A 16,155-nucleotide genomic window follows, 5' to 3' on the forward strand; every position below is an offset into this window, starting at 1 on the left:
GTGGAATTAAAATGGGTGGCCATTGGGAGGTCCCGCTTTTTCTGGTGGATGGAGCGTAGGTGCTCGGCGAAGTTGTCTCCTAATCTACGTCAGGTCTAACCGATATACAGGAGGCCACACCGGGAGCACCGGATACAGTAGATGAACCCAACAGGCTCACGGGTGAAGTGTGGCCTCACCTGGAAGGACTGCTTGGGGTCCTGAATGGTAGTGAGGGAGGAGGTGTAGGGGCAGGTGTAGCAATTGTTCTGCTTGCAAGGATGTGCCAGGAGGGAGATCAGTGGGGAGGGAAAGATGTGCTTGGTGGTGGGATCCCACTGGAGATGGCAGAAGTTGTGGATAATTAGCTGCTGGATGTGGAGGCTGGTGGAGTGGTAGATGAGGACAAGAGGAACCCAATCCCTGGTGGGGTGGCAGAAGGATGGGGTGAGAGCAGATATGTATGAGATGGAATAGATATGGTTGAGAGGAGTGTTAACGGTGGAGGAAGGGAACCTCTTTCTTTGAAAAAGGAGGACATATCCTTAGTTCTGGAATGAACAGCCTCATTCTGAGAGCAGTTGCAGAGGAGATGGAGAAATTGAGAGAACGGGATGGCATTTTTACAAGTAACAGGGTGGGAAGAGGTATAGTCCAGGTAGCAGTGGGAGTCAGAGAGTTTATAACAGACATCAGTAGATAAGCTGTCTCCAGACATAGAGGCAGAGAGATTGAGAAAGGGGAGGGAGGTGTCGGAAAGGGATCAGGTAAACTTGAGGGAAGCGTGGAAGAAACGCTCTGAGCTTTAATAGTGCCATGCTACATTACCGTGGTGTCCATCACGTTGACTTCAAAACATACAGCAAAATGCATCATTTGTGTTAATAACCATCACGACCCAAGGATGTGCTGGGGGCAGCCCGCACGTGTTACCACACATTCCATCTCCAACCTATCAGACAATGTTCAGCAGAACAACACAGAACACAAAAAGCAACAAAACAAACAGCAAAAAGAGCTGCACTCCTTCCTCCCACAGTCACATTCACCGTCCTTCAACCCCAGGACAAGCATCCAGCCCACATGGATTTGGGCCTGCAGACACCTAACCACTTCGAAGCCAATTGTTACATGGGCCTCTCTGAATCCTCTCCCACAGGAACCCCACCCCAACATCAACCAACCTCAACCTAAAATATCGGGATTTCATGGTTTGCAAAGATCCAAAAGAGTGTCAGACTATTTCTGCACACATGCCGCTTCCCCTACTTATTTCAAGCTACACGATGTGGCCACTTTATTAGGTACACCTGCTCATTAATGCAAATAACTAATAAAGGCTTGTTATTGAGAAAGATCCGAGGAGAGTGGCCAGAGTTGTTCAAGCTGACTGTAATTCAGATAACCAAGCGTTACAACAGTGGTGTGCAGACGAGCACTTCTGAGCACATGACACATCGAACCTTGAAACAGATGGGCTGCAGCAGCAGAAGACAACACCGGGTTCCACTCCTGTACCAGATAAAGTAGCCACTGGGTGTGTTTTAATTTCATTGGTAACATGAAAAATAAAGTGGGTTAAATTGTGACTCGGTGTTGCCCAATGGCTGCGTGAGACCAAGACCATACCTTTCATGTATTTACGTCTTCTTAAGGTCCAGAAAATGCCAAGACCAAGAACTATCAACAGAAGACAGAGGAGCAGACACAAGAACACCAGCCAGCCTGAGACAACTGGGAAGAAAACATCTGAAAAGCAAATGCCAATGATTAGACAACATCGCCTTGAAAATAACCCACAGACATCATTCATTTTCTATTTAAGAAAAATAAGGCTGAAAGTGCATGGCTACTTTGGGAAGTGCCCTGTATTTCTAAAGCCACAAGGGAAGATATGAATAAAATTGCACGGGTGCAGAGAAAGTTTACAAAGATGCTGCCAGAAAGTGAGGTCCCGAGTTACAGTGAAATGTTAACGAGATTAGGACTTTGTGCCCTGGAACACAGGAGAATAAAGAGGAAATTTGATGAAGATATACACAGTTATGAGGGGTATAGATAGGACAAACAGAAGCTGGCTTTTCCACTGAAGTTGGGTGAGATTAGAACTAAAGGTCCTGGATTAAGGGTGAAAGGTGAAATATTTTTAGGAAACTTGAGAAGGAGCTCATAGGATGGTGTGAGCTGCCAGCAGAAGCAGCGAATGTGGGTTTGATTTCAACATTTGAGAGAAGTTTTAAGAAATACACAGATGAACAGGGTTTGGAGGGCGATGGTCTAGGTGCAGGTTGATGGAACTATGCAGAATAACAGTTTGTTATGGACTGGGTGGATTTAAAGGGCAAACATGGGCAAATGGAACCAGCATAGATTGACATCTTGGTTGACATGCACCAGTTGGGCAGAAGGGCCTCTGCAGTAGAACAGAGTGATCTAGGAATAATGGTGCATAGTTCCCTGAAGGTGGAATCTCATGTGGATAGGGTGGTTGTTACGTACCCGTGACACATGTCAGTGGTACCCTTGTCACGTGACTGGGGTTGAAGTTATACTGGACTTGAGGTAATGGTCTTGTGATGGTGGAGTGATGTCATTTTCCCACCAGTAGAGATCATGTGACAGTTTTTTTTACAGGGTATAAGAGGAGGACCCCTCCCTGTGAGGTGGGGCAGTTCGTGGCTGCATTTGCTATGTTGACTTCATGCCACTGCGTGATTTAATGTGATGACGCAGTTTAGTTGAAAGATGAAGTTTTATCTAATGCCTAAAGTTTAAAAGGTCATTGCCAGCAGTTTCCTTACAAATACTGCTAGTTTGAAATCAGTGGAGAGTGAAGATTGGAGTTCGGGAGTTAAAGATCGAGGGGAATCGATTTACAACAGTGAAACGGGTTCGACCTTGTTTAATCCTTATTCGGAAAGGAATTCGTTGACTGTTCTCGTGTTAATCTCTGCGGGATAGCAGAAGATTGAGGACAGTGTGATAAAGGAAAGGTCAGTGCCTTTAAGCCGTTTCGTTTCGTAAATTCTTCGTGGGAAGTTCGACGTCGGGGATTGAAGAAAAGCGACATGAAAGAGAATTTAAATCGTCTTAAAAAGTCTCTCCCTTAAATGGACTGTGAGCATTTTGAACTTTTGGCAATACTACTTTAAAGAACTGTTTTCGCAACATCGCTTTAAGAACTGTTTGAGCTGCATCGCTTTAAGAACTGTTTAAGCTGCCGCACAGCAGCTGTTTCCGGTTACGTTAGTGTTTGTTTACTTTTGGGGGGTCTGTTTTCAGTGTTTAATAAAAGTGTTATTTGTTATAAAAAAAAACCCCTGCCTAACTCATCTGTTCATTGTTGCCTGAATTCGTAACATTAAATATGGGGGCTCGCCCGGGATTGGATCGTTTGAGTTTAAATGCTTGCTAACTTTTGAATCGGTGTTTTGGACACGGGGAATACTCGATTCGTTTGTTTGATTGGCTTGTGAGTGGTATTCAGCAACGATGAATATTGATGAGTTTCTGGCTTCGCCAGATGCGGAGTTGTTGGCGAAGGCGAAAAAATCTGAGGTGACTGAGATAGCTAGTAAATTGCAACTTAAAGGTATTTTGCAGATTACATCGAAGGCTGTTATACAGAGAAAAATCGCGTCACACTATGTGGATTCGGGTGTTTTTGATGCATCGATTTTAGAGTTGTTTCCAATAAGTAATCTGGAGATGCAGTTGCGAATCGAACAGATGAAGTTGGAACAAAGTAAAGCTGAATTGGAGCGTTGTAAATTGGAGGCTGATCAGAAAAAGAGGGAATTTGAATATGCAATGTCAGAATTAAGGTCTGGGAATCAGTCTTCTGGTTTTAGAAAACTGTTTGTTGCTAGTCAAGAAATTAAATTGGTCCCTCCATTTAGTGAAACAGAAGTGGAAAGATATTTTCAACATTTTGAAACTATTGCTCGGACGTCAGAGTGGCCAAAAGATAAATGGTCAGTGTTGTTACAGAGTGTAATTAAAGGCAAAGCACAACAAGTTTACACAGCTTTAACTGCTGCGCAAGCACATGATTATGATATTGTGAAAACACATAATCTCAAAGCATACGAATTAGACCCAGAAGCCTATAGAGAAAGATTTAGAAGTTTGAAAAAGTCTGTGGAAAAGACTTATGTGGAATTTGCCTATGATAAAGCTATGTGTTTTGAGAGATGGGTTTCTTCTAAAAATGTAAATGGGGACTATGATACATTGAGAGAGCTGATTTTGATGGAGGAATTTAAAAGAAGCATTCCTGTTGAAGTAAGGACCTACTTAAATGAGAGGGATACTGATAAATTGCAGGACTGTGCTAGATTAGCTGATGAGTATGTTTTAATCCATAAGAATAAATTTCCTCAGGGCAAAATTTTTAAGAGGAAAAATAACATGGAGACTCAAGGTAAATCAGAAGTTAATGAGAAAGGTAAGGAGGAAGGAAAACCTGTGAAGGAAAGACAGTTTGGTCTTATTTGTAATTATTGTAAGAAACCTGGCAATGTAATAGCTAACTGTTTCAGATTGAAAAAGAAAGAGAAGGAAGCAGTTCCAGATGCTTGTGTGCAACATACTGAAGCACCTGTAAAGTTACAGGGTTTGATAAACACAAATGAGGCTTTGTTAGAGTCTGACCAAGTTAAAAAGGGATATGATCATTTTATAACTGAAGGGTTTGTATCCTTGAAAGAAGGATCTACTCTGGTGCCAATAAAAATCCTTAGGGATACTGGAGCTTCTCAATCACTGATGTTAGACAGGGTGTTGAAATTTAATGAAGAGTCTGATACTGGTGAGGCAAATTATGTAAGAGGTGGTGGGAGTGATTTTATACCTGTACATTTACATAAAGTAAATTTAAAGTCAGGGTTCATTATAGGATTTGTTAAAGTAGGATTACAGCATAGTTTACCTGTGAAGGGTATTTCTTTATTGTTAGGTAATGACTTGGCAGGTGGACAAGTTTTTCCTGAAGTGTATTTGACAATGGAGTCAGAGGAACCAGAGATGAATTCTAACACAGATTCTTCCTGTGTTGTGACTAGAGCTATGGCTAAAAAGATTGATGCGCAGAATGAAGTTGTTACTCATGACTGTTCAACTCAGGGTTCGAGTTTTGAGGATGTGTCAGAGACTTTCTTACCTTCGTTGTTTGAACAAGATTCTTGGAGTAAGTCTATGAAGATTTATCTCTGTCTCGGAAGGAGATGATAGCAGAGCAGAATAGAGACCCTGAGATTATAAAATTAAGGGAACAAGCTTTACTAGGTAGTGAAATTGAGAAGGTGTCAGTAGGATATTACTTGGAAAAAGGAGTGTTGATGAGGAAGTGGAGGTCGCCTACAATTCCTGCAAGTGAGGAATGGAATGTTGTTTACCAGGTAGTTGTCCCGAAAGTTTATCGAAATGAGATTTTGACTTTAGCTCATAGTGTGCCTTTAGGTGGACATCAAGGGGTAAGGAAAACTGTGGACAAGATTTTAAAACATTTTTACTGGCCTGGTCTAAGAAAAGATGTGGCGATGTTTTGTAAAACGTGCCATACTTGTAAAATTGTGGGTAAACCAAATCAAGTTACACCAGTAGCTCCATTACAACCTATTCCAGCATATGGTGAACCATTTTCTAAAGTTATTGTAGATTGTGTTGGTCCATTACCAAAGACAAAAACTGGTTATCAGTATTTGTTGACTATCATGTGTACTACGTCTAGGTTTCCAGAGGCAGTACCACTTAGGAATATAAAAGCTAAAACTGTGACAAAGGCTCTTATAAAATTCTTTACTTATTTTGGATTACCTAAGGAAATACAAACTGATCAAGGCAGTAATTTTACGTCTGGATTGTTTCAACAAATAGTTTATAAATTGGGAACTAAGCAAATCACTTCATCTGCATATCATCCAGAGTTGCAAGGTGCCTTGGAGAGGTTTCATTCTACCCTCAAGAATATGATTAGGACATATTGTGTGGAAAATGAAAGTGACTGGGATGAGGGTATAAACTTACTTTTATTTGCAGTAAGGGAGTCGGTACAGGGATCTTTAGGTTTTAGTCCATTTGAACTTGTGTTTGGGCATAGAGTTAGAGGACATTTAGCTTTATTGAAAGAACAGTGGATTAGTAAGGAAGTACGCACTAATTTGTTGGACTATGTTTTGAAATTTAAGGACAGGTTACATAAAGCTTGTAGCTTAGCCAAGGAAATTTTAAAGTTGGCTCAGGAGAAAATGAAAACTTGGTATGATAAAGAAGCTAGGATGAGGATGTTTCAGCCTGGAGATAAGGTGTTGGTTCTTTTCCCAGTGCAAACGAATCCTTTACAAGCTAGATTTCATGGTCCTTATGAATTTGTGCCTAAAATCAATGATGTGGATTACGTGATAAAAACTCCAGATCGTAGAAGGTCAACACAACTTTGCCATATAAATATGATTAAACCATATTTTGAGAAACAATCTGATACTGTGACTGTTGTGGTTAGTGAGGATGAGTTTGATTTAACTAGGAACATGATAGATGATTCATCTGACTTTCATTCTAAATCCAACATTGTTTCTGTTAGGTTACCAAATTCAACCATTCTGGAAAATATGGATGAGAAATTAGCACATTTACAGCTAGAGCAGAAACAACAGATGAAGGAATTAATCTTTAAATATAAGGATTTGTTTCCAGATGTTCCAAGAAGGACTACTATAGCTTCACATGATGTAGATGTTGGAGATGCCAAACCTATTAAACAACATCCATATAGGATGAACATAGAAAATGTGAACTTGCTGAGAAAAAAATTGAATATATGTTAGAGAATAATATTATTAGACATTCTAACTCGAATTGGAGTTCGCCATGTGTTATGGTGCCAAAACCAGATGGTAGTATTAGGTTTTGTACGGACTATAGGAAGGTGAATGCTGTAACGAAAACAGATGCATATCCAATTCCTAGAGTGGATGATTGTGTAGATAAAGTTGGAAAAGCAAAGTTCCTTACAAAGATTGATTTATTGAAAGGGTATTGGTGTGTTCCATTAACGGACAGAGGTAGAGAGATTTCTACATTTGTAACTCCATCTGGGTTATATGAGTATAATGTTCTTCCATTTGGGATGAAGAATGCCCCAGGTACTTTCCAGAGGATGATTAACTCTGTGATTCAGGGATTGAAAGATACTGATGCTTATATTGATGATTTAGTGACAGGAAATGATACTTGGGAAGCACACATTATTGTGGTGGAGAGATTGTTTGAAAGGCTTTCAAAAGCTAACTTAACTATTAATTTAGCTAAGAGTGAATTTGGACATGCCACTGTGACTTACCTTGGTTATGTTGTGGGTCAAGGTAAGGTAGCTCCTGTTCAGGCAAAAGTTCAGGCAATTTTAGAGATTCCCACTCCAATGGGGAAAAAAACTCTCAGAAGATTCTTGGGAATGGTAGGATATTATCAAAAATTTTGTAAAAATTTTGCTAATGTGGCCCTTCCATTAACTAACCTTTTGCAGAAGAATGTGAAGTTTGTGTGGACAGTGCCTTGTCAAGAAGCATTTGAAAAATTGAAAACAATGATATGTCAACAACCTGTGCTTAAGGCACCTGCCTTTGAAAAACCTTTTTCATTAGCTGTAGATGCTAGTGATGAGGCTGCAGGAGCAGTATTAATGCGAAGGAATGAGGGTGATGAGGTTGATCATCCAGTAGCTTACTTTTCTAAGAAATTTAATAAGCAGCAAAGAAACTATTCCACAATAGAGAAAGAATTGTTATCTCTTGTTTTAGCTTTGGAATATTTTGAGGTATATGTTGGTACAGCTCAACCACTTATTGTTTACACTGATCATAATCCGTTAGTTTTTCTGAGTTAGATGAAAAACAAAAACAGAAGATTATTAAATTGGAGTTTGATGTTACAAGAGTACAATATTGTGATAACTCATATTAAAGGTAAAGATAATGTGGCTGCTGATTGTCTATCTCGATGTTGAATGTACAATGATTTTTTATGGAGTGGTTTTTTTTTCAATTGTAACACTCCTACTGTATTGTGAGTTGTAAGTGTTATATGATGGTATTGTATATTGTGTATGTTGTAAAATTTATACATTTGTTTTTCTTGTAAATAATTGTTAAAATTTTTGTTCTTGTCAGACCAAAAATGTTTTTTTTTGGAGGGAGGTGTTACGTACTCGTGACACGTGACAGTGGTTCCCTTGTCATGTGACTGGGGTTGAAGTTATACTGGACTTGAGGTAATGGTCTTGTGATGGTGGAGTGATGTCATTTTCCCGCCAGTAGAGATCATGTGACAGTTTTTTTTACAGGATATAAGAGGAGGACCCCTCCCTGTGAGGTGGGGCAGTTCGTGGCTGGATTTGCCATGTTGACTTCATGCCACTGCGTGATTTAATGTGATGACGCAGTTTAGTTGAAAGATGAAGTTTTATCTAATGCCTAAAGTTTAAAAGGTCATTGCCAGCAGTTTCCTTACAAATACTGCTAGTTTGAAATCAGTGGAGAGTGAAGATTGGAGTTCGGGAGTTAAAGATCGAGGGGAATCGATTTACGACAGTGAAACGGGTTCGACCTTATTTAATCCTTATTCGGAAAGGAATTTGTTGACTGTTCTCGTGTTAATCTCTGCGGGATAGCAGAAGATTGAGGACAGTGTGATAAAGGAAAGGTCAGTGCCTTTAAGACGTTTCGTTTCGTAAATTCTTCGTGGGAAGTTCGACGTCGGGGATTGAAGAAAAGCGACGTGAAAGAGAATTTAAATCGTCTTAAAAAGTCTCTCCCTTAAATGGACTGTGAGCATTTTGAACTTTTGGCAATACTACTTTAAAGAACTGTTTTCGCAACATCGCTTTAAGAACTGTTTGAGCTGCATCGCTTTAAGAACTGTTTAAGCTGCCGCACAGCAGCTGTTTCCGGTTACGTTAGTGTTTGTTTACTTTTGGGGGGTTTGTTTTCAGTGTTTAATAAAAGTGTTATTTGTTATAAAAAAAAACCCTTGCCTAACTCATCTGTTCATTGTTGCCTGAATTCGTAACATGGTGAAGAAAACTTTTGGTACGATGGCCTTTATAAATCAGAGCATTGAGTATAGGAGTTGGGATGTAATGTTAAAATTGTACAAGGCATTGTTGAGGCCAAATTTGGAGGATTGTGTACAGTTCTGGTCACCAAATTATAGGAAAGATTTCAACAAAATAGGGAGACTACCGAGGAGTTTTACTAGAATGTTACCCGGGTTTCAGCATCTAAGTTACATAGAAAGATTGAACAAGTTAGGTCTTTATTCTTTGGAGCATAGAAGGTTGAGGGGGGACTTGATAGAGGTATTTAAAATTATGAGGGTGTAGATAAAGTTGATGTGGGTAGGCTTTTTCCATTGAGAGTAGGAGAGATTCAAACAAGAGGAAATGAGCTGAGAGTTAAGGGGCAAAAGTTTAGGGGTAACACGAGGGGGAACTTCTTTACACCGAGAGTGGTAGCTGTGTGGAACGAGCTTCCAGTAGAAGTGGAAGAGGCAGGTTCGATTTTGTCATTTAAAAAAAAATTGGATAGGTATATGGACAGGAATGGAATGGAAGGTTATGGGCTGAGTGCGAGGCAGTGGGACTAGGTGAGAGTAAGCATTTGGCACGGACGAGAAGGGCCGAGATGGCCTGTTTCCATGCTGTAATTTTTATCTGGTTATATGGTTATAATATAGCTTATTTGCAAAGACAGATTGTATGTCCATAAAATGATGCCAGCCATAGGAGTGTCATACAGACGGTGACTGACAGGAAATAATAAAGCAGTGGGGCGTGGAGGGGTGGGTTCGTGGGTGCTCAATGTGATTGTTCGGGTGTTTGGTCGGGCAGTTGTATGTGAGCAGAGTGTACAGTGATGGGCTCAGTGCACAATGCTGGGGGCTACCCCCCTTGAGGATGATGGGGAGGGAGTTGCTGTTATGCATCCTGACTATCCAAGGTCTGTTGGTTTGGAAGTCCAATGCCCAGCTGCATAGTGGTGTAGTTAGACCAAGGAGTAAGAGTTTATGATGATCAAACAAAGGAGTAGTTTGTAAAGAAACATAAATCGAGGGATATGTGGGAGGGAAGAGTTAGATTAGTCACGGAGTGAAATGGTCAGCACAGCAATGTGGGCTGAAGGGCCTGTACTGTGCTGTACTGCTCTACGTTGCATGTTCCATGTTCATTGCTCCAAATGGGGAACAGCTCGTTAAAAATATTCATACAATTGCTTCAAGAACTCATCACCCCGGGATTATTCCTGGTCGGTCTGGAATGGGCACAGGAAACATTATAAAAGACACAACTGGCCACTGTCCATGTGTGAACAATCCCTCTTCAATAATCTGGAGGGATCCAAATCAAGAAATCCCACCACACCACATTTCAGCTCTGAGCTGATATCCAGGACCAACCTTCTGTGGAAAACAGAACATGGAACATTACATCACGGTACAGGCCCTTCGGCCCTCTATCAAGTCACCTCTTATCCTCCTTCACTCCAAACAGGAAAGCCCTATTTCACTCAACCTATCCTCATTAGGCATGAGACAAAACCATCAAGATTGTTTGTAGAGGGAGATTATCTTGGCAGTGTAGTTACTTTGTTGTCTCTCGTCGTTCAATTTATTAGCTATACAAATCAATTGTGATTAACTACATTTGGTAGTTTACAAACCTGCTATCTCGATAGTTGCTTCTTGTCCTTTCTTCAGTACTTGATTCTCTAAGATACACCTGGACCTGTTGGTTGAATCTTTTGATACAAAAATCTTGCTCTTGGCATTTATCAGGCCTTTGGAATCCTGGTTGTAATTTATTTCAGACTTTGAAGTCAAATTCTTTTTATCACCACTAATCCATTGTATCAGTGGTTTAGGATACCATCCATTAGATTCACAGACAAGTTGAATTTCATTTTTTCTATATCCTCCAATGTTGATCCAGTGCTCGTATCCCAAAGCTGCAAGAATCAACAAATTTAGAAATAATATTTGTGATGAACTGCTCTTTGTATAAAACATGAGAAACATTCAGCACAAGGTTGTCAGTTTAGATCCACTCTGTGCACTCTCTGCTGTGCTTTCTCACTGCCCCAGTTTGCCAAGTTTGAACCCAAAACAATTGTTCTTTGTCTGTCTCTTCTCATTGCTGCCATCAGGAAGGAGGCACAGAAGCCTCAGGATCTACACCACCAAGTTCAGGAACATTAATTACCCCTCAAACAGTAGGCTATTGAACCAGAAGGGATAACTTCACTCACCCCAACACTGAACTGCTCCCACAACCAATGGATTCTCTATCAAGGACTCTTCATCTCATTTATTGCTTATATATTTATTTATTATTATTTTGTTTGTTTTTACTTATTTTATTATTTGTGTATTGTGTTGTCTTTTGCACATTGATTGTCTGTCTCGGTTGTGTGCAGGTTTCTTTCTACTTATTGTGAATTTCCACAAGAAGATGAATCTCAGGATGGCATATATGTAGTTTGGTAATAAATTTACTTTGAACTTTTAAACAGTCTGTGGAGCTCAGTAGTGATTTTCTGTGTCGTGCATGTACCTTCAACAACGTATTAGGGTGAACCTGACGCTGAACTACCAATAAAATCTCCCAGCTTTGCCAACTTTCAAGCCTATTGTATGTTTCCGAATGAATATTAAGTTGACTGATATAAGAGGACCTAACTTTAAGTAGCAGGAAAGTATAGGGGAGATGTCCTCAGGGGCAGCTTTTTTTAAGAGAGTAGTGGATGTGTAGAATGATAGATAGATAGATACTTTATTCATCCCCATGGGGAAATTCAACTTTTTTTCCAATGTCCCATACACTTGTTGTAGCAAAACTAATTACATACAATACTTAACTCAGTAAAAATATGATATGCATCTAAATCACTATCTCAAAAAGCATTAATAATAGCTTTTAAAAAGTGCTCTGCTAGGATGGCGGTTGAGACAGATATGTTTGGGTCACCTAAGAAACTATCAGACAGACATGTAGATATTAGAAAAATGGAGGGCTACTTGAGAGGGAAGGGTTAGAGTAGTGGTAAAGAAGGTTAAAGGGTTATCACAATATAGTGGGTCAAAGAGCTTTAGTGTGTTGTAATGTTGTATGTTCTAAAACATGAGAAAAGTTTGTCCCAAGGTTGTCAATTTAGATCCACTCCCATACTCTCTGTTTTGATTTCTCATTGCCCTGATTTACCAGGTTTGGACCCAAAAGGCTGTCCTTGCTCCCTGAAACAATCTGTGCAGCTGAGCAACGATTCTTTTCAACAAAGTATTAGGGTGAAACAGGAACAACATTATCGACAAATTCCTCTGAAATCTGACAACTAATGAAAAAGCCCTATCCTCAGCTTTGCCGAATTTCACATCAATAAATGCTTCTGAATAAATACTAAAAAATAAATATATTACAAATTAAACTTAAAATCCAATGTTGATCCAATATCTGAAAACAGATGAGAATAGACCGAGATTGATAAATTTTCATTTGCTTGTCCCATCCTCATCCTCATCTCCTTTGGTTCTTCATGCTAGCAAAGATACTGTATCTGTGCCATTGAGAATATCCAGAGTTCTCTGGGTGAGTGAGGAACTACAAAGATTCACTTATGTTTGAGAGAAGAAATTGCTCCTCATCTCAATCTTAAATGGTCAACCCCTTTTTTCTGACAATCTGCACCTTTCCAAGGATCCCCACCTGTAGAAACAACTACTGACTCCAAAAGAAACTTATTTTTTTCAGTTTGCTAACCTCTCAATGGTCTAAACTCCAAAGAGTGTTGCTTCATGCCACTCAAATACTTCTCTCAGGTTAACCCTCTCATTATGGGTATCAACCCAGTGAATCTTCTTGCCACCAACAATGAAGGCAAGTGCAAAATCTCTAAAGATCTACACATTGATACAGTCATGGAGGACACACAAGCAGCTGTACTTCATCAGAAGCTCGATGAGATTTGGTGTGTCACCAAAGATTCCAGCACGTTTTCACAGATGTACTGTAGAGAGCATGCTGACTGGTTGCATCACTGCCTGGTTTGGAAGCTCCGGTGCACAGAACTGGAAAAGAAGGCTGCAGACTCAGCCAGCTCCATTATGGGCACTAGCCTCCTGACCATCGAGGACATCTTCAGGAAGGCAGCATCAACCATGAGAAGACATTCACCATTCAGGGCATGGCCACTTCTGATTACTACCATCAGAGAGGAGGTACAGGAGCCTGAAGACATGTACGCCATATTTTAGGAATAGCTTCTTCCCCTCCATCTTCAGATTTCTGACTGGTCCATGAAACCATGAACACAACATTATTTTTACTCTCCTTTTGCACTGCTTATTTTTATATTTCTTAAAGTAACTGCAAATATTTTTCATGTATTGCAATGTTCTGCAGCTACATAACAACAAATTTCAATAAGACCATAAAAGCAGAATTAGGCCATTCACCCCACTGAGTCTGCTCTACCATTCTACCAAGGTGAAATTATACCTCTCAACCCTGCTCTCCCGGCTTCTCCCCGTAACCTTTGACATCCTGAATAATCAAGAAACTATCAACATCTGATAATGCCCACTATCCCACAAGGTTTTTGCTTCTTTCAGCATCTAATATTATTCCCCCACTTTGTTCAGTTACTTAGGTCTCGCAGAATAATTGAACTTTCATGCTGGTATATCATTGGGGCATGGTCTCTCTCACAGTCGACTCTTGGATATGCCTTGGACTGTTGCAAGGCATTCCGGAAACACTTCCTGATTGTGATGTAGTCTATTTGACTGCAGATCTTCTGGGCTTCTCCAAGTCCACAATCTTCTAACATGCTGCTTGACCCACGTGTTTATTATCTGATCATTCACACAACACCAGTCCATGAGTCTCCCACCTTCATTATTGCTGCTTTCCAAACCATATGCACTGACAATATCTCCTTGTGTCCAGCTTTACCATTCATATCCCCTATCACCATCATGGTATCTTGTGGTTCATTATTTCTTGCCTACGTTATATAACACAGTACATAATGTTGGTGATTATCAATATCCACCTTAAATATACCCAGTGACTTGGGCTGCACAGTCGTCGTGGCAATGAATCTCAGACTCACCACCCTCTGGCTAAAGAAATTTTTCCTCATCTCTGTTCCCACTGGACATCCCTCAATCCTGAGGCTGTGCCCTCTGGTCATAGACTCCACCACAGAAAACATCCTTTCCACACCCACTCTATCTAGGCCTTTCAATATTCAATAGACTTCAATGAGATCCTTCCCCTCATTCTTCTAAACTCCATTCTCTGTAGTAATTACTTTAGTACAGGCCTGTATACCGCATGCATTCAAATCTAACACCTTCAGTCCTGAAATTCATGACATAGGTCAGTGATTATAAACCTGATTCTGATTGGTCCTTCAGTAGACAAATAAAATTGTTGGCATCACTTCATGTGTGGTCTCTCCATGATTGCAAGGAAGGTCCTTGTTCGTGTGTTCCCCACAGTTGGTTTCTTCACACTTTCTGAATCTTCTGACTACATCAATATAATGAATATTGATGCATAAATAATAGAGAATGAAGAGTAAATTTCAACATACATTAGTTTACCCATACAATGATTATTTTATTTTAACCAGACCGTGGTACAATGTGCAACCCCACAACCAAGCTTGTGTTGTTTTGGGATCAGCCATAGTCTGCTACAGTAATCGGAATGCATGGGAGCACGTGAGGCTGCAGAGAGAACTGCACTCAGCTCGGTCCATCACCGGCACGTCTGTCCCCTCACTCAATAGTGTCTGCACAAGATGGAAGCACTTATCAGAAATTCACACCATCCTCCTGCTACAAAACACAAGAAGCCATCTTCTCACAGCTTCCAAAGCTTGAAGTCCACACCACGAGGTTCAAGAACAACGACTTCCTTCCAACTGTTCAGCTCTTGAAAGAAGATTAGATTTACAAAAAAAGATTAACTTTCTTTGCCAAATTTGCATTGAAACATGCAGTGAAATGTGTTCTGTTGATTCAAGTAGTGTGACGATTATGATTTGCAGCCCACAAGTGTTGCTACGACTCACAGAGTGAGTGTACTGTTGTGGCACATAGTATGCCCACAATTCACTAACACTAACCTGCGCTCCTTTGGAATGTGGGTGGAAACCCACACGGTCACAGAGAGAACGTACAAACTCATTTCAGACAGCAACGGAAATTGAACCTTTGAACCAGGATCTGATCATAGCGTTACACTAACCACTATGCTACCACGCTGCTCTCACCAACCTACAGGTACAACCCAAATCCCACAGTTTTGCAATACTGTGAACACTTTGATCACCTTACAGTAAAATGGAGATTTATTTTGATCTAACTGTATTCTTCTTGTAAAAGTTTTGGATAATTTTTGTCCAATTGGTGTGTTACTGACAAATGCTGCTTACGTGATGCTGTGTCTCTGTGATGTTGTGATGCAAGTAAGTTTTTCATTGCATCTGTACGGGTGAGTTTTCACTTTTTAGACATGCCCACTAACCTGCAACTTGCAAGACAATAGATGTTTCTTCAAAATCAATTCCATTATCAACTGAGCAGATGTATGTCCCTTCATCGGCTACTCGGATGTTTTTTATTCGAAGGGACACATTTCCTTTATCTATTTGGTCTTTGAACAGCTCAGTCCTTCCTCTGTAAGCAGGATCTTGATTAGCAGTTGCATCTCTTCCGTCTCGGAACTCGTGAACTGCAGAGTGGAGGTCTGTTTTAAGCCACTGGAGTGCCATGCTGTGACTCGATTCCGTTGGCACAACTTTACAGTCCATCCTCACATCTTCACCCACGATGGCTATGACAGGACGCTCTGGGCCAATAACTTGGAATTTACCTGTTACATATAAAAGAAAGACCAATTTCAGCAAATATCTTACACTCAATAATATATTAATTAATTATAATTATCTTTAATTTGGGGGAAAACTAAAATATACCTTTGCTCAAAATGATTATGGGCTCAAGCTGGTAAATATTTATACTTTAAATGCGTCAAAATTAACCTGAAAGATTCTACAAGTTTGTCTGGTAAATATTTCTCTACCTATCTGAGAGACAAAGGAGGAAAGCAACCAT

At 40.2% G+C, this 16,155-nt stretch overlaps 1 protein-coding gene across 1 annotated transcript in view; it reads right to left on the reverse strand.

The window, feature by feature from the left end:
• Window positions 1-16,155, reverse strand: part of LOC140720513 (butyrophilin subfamily 1 member A1-like) — a 52,661-nt gene that overhangs the window by 17,995 nt on the left and 18,511 nt on the right. The window contains exons 3-5 of the mRNA XM_073035360.1: window positions 15,566-15,913; window positions 10,695-10,979; window positions 1,609-1,728 (exon numbers count right to left, since the gene is read on the reverse strand). Coding sequence (XP_072891461.1) covers window positions 1,609-1,728; window positions 10,695-10,979; window positions 15,566-15,913 — 753 coding nt within the window. The remainder of the gene's footprint in view (window positions 1-1,608; window positions 1,729-10,694; window positions 10,980-15,565; window positions 15,914-16,155) is intronic.

This window comes from Hemitrygon akajei, chromosome 2 (genome assembly GCF_048418815.1).
Source record: "Hemitrygon akajei chromosome 2, sHemAka1.3, whole genome shotgun sequence".
NCBI lineage: Eukaryota > Metazoa > Chordata > Chondrichthyes > Myliobatiformes > Dasyatidae > Hemitrygon > Hemitrygon akajei.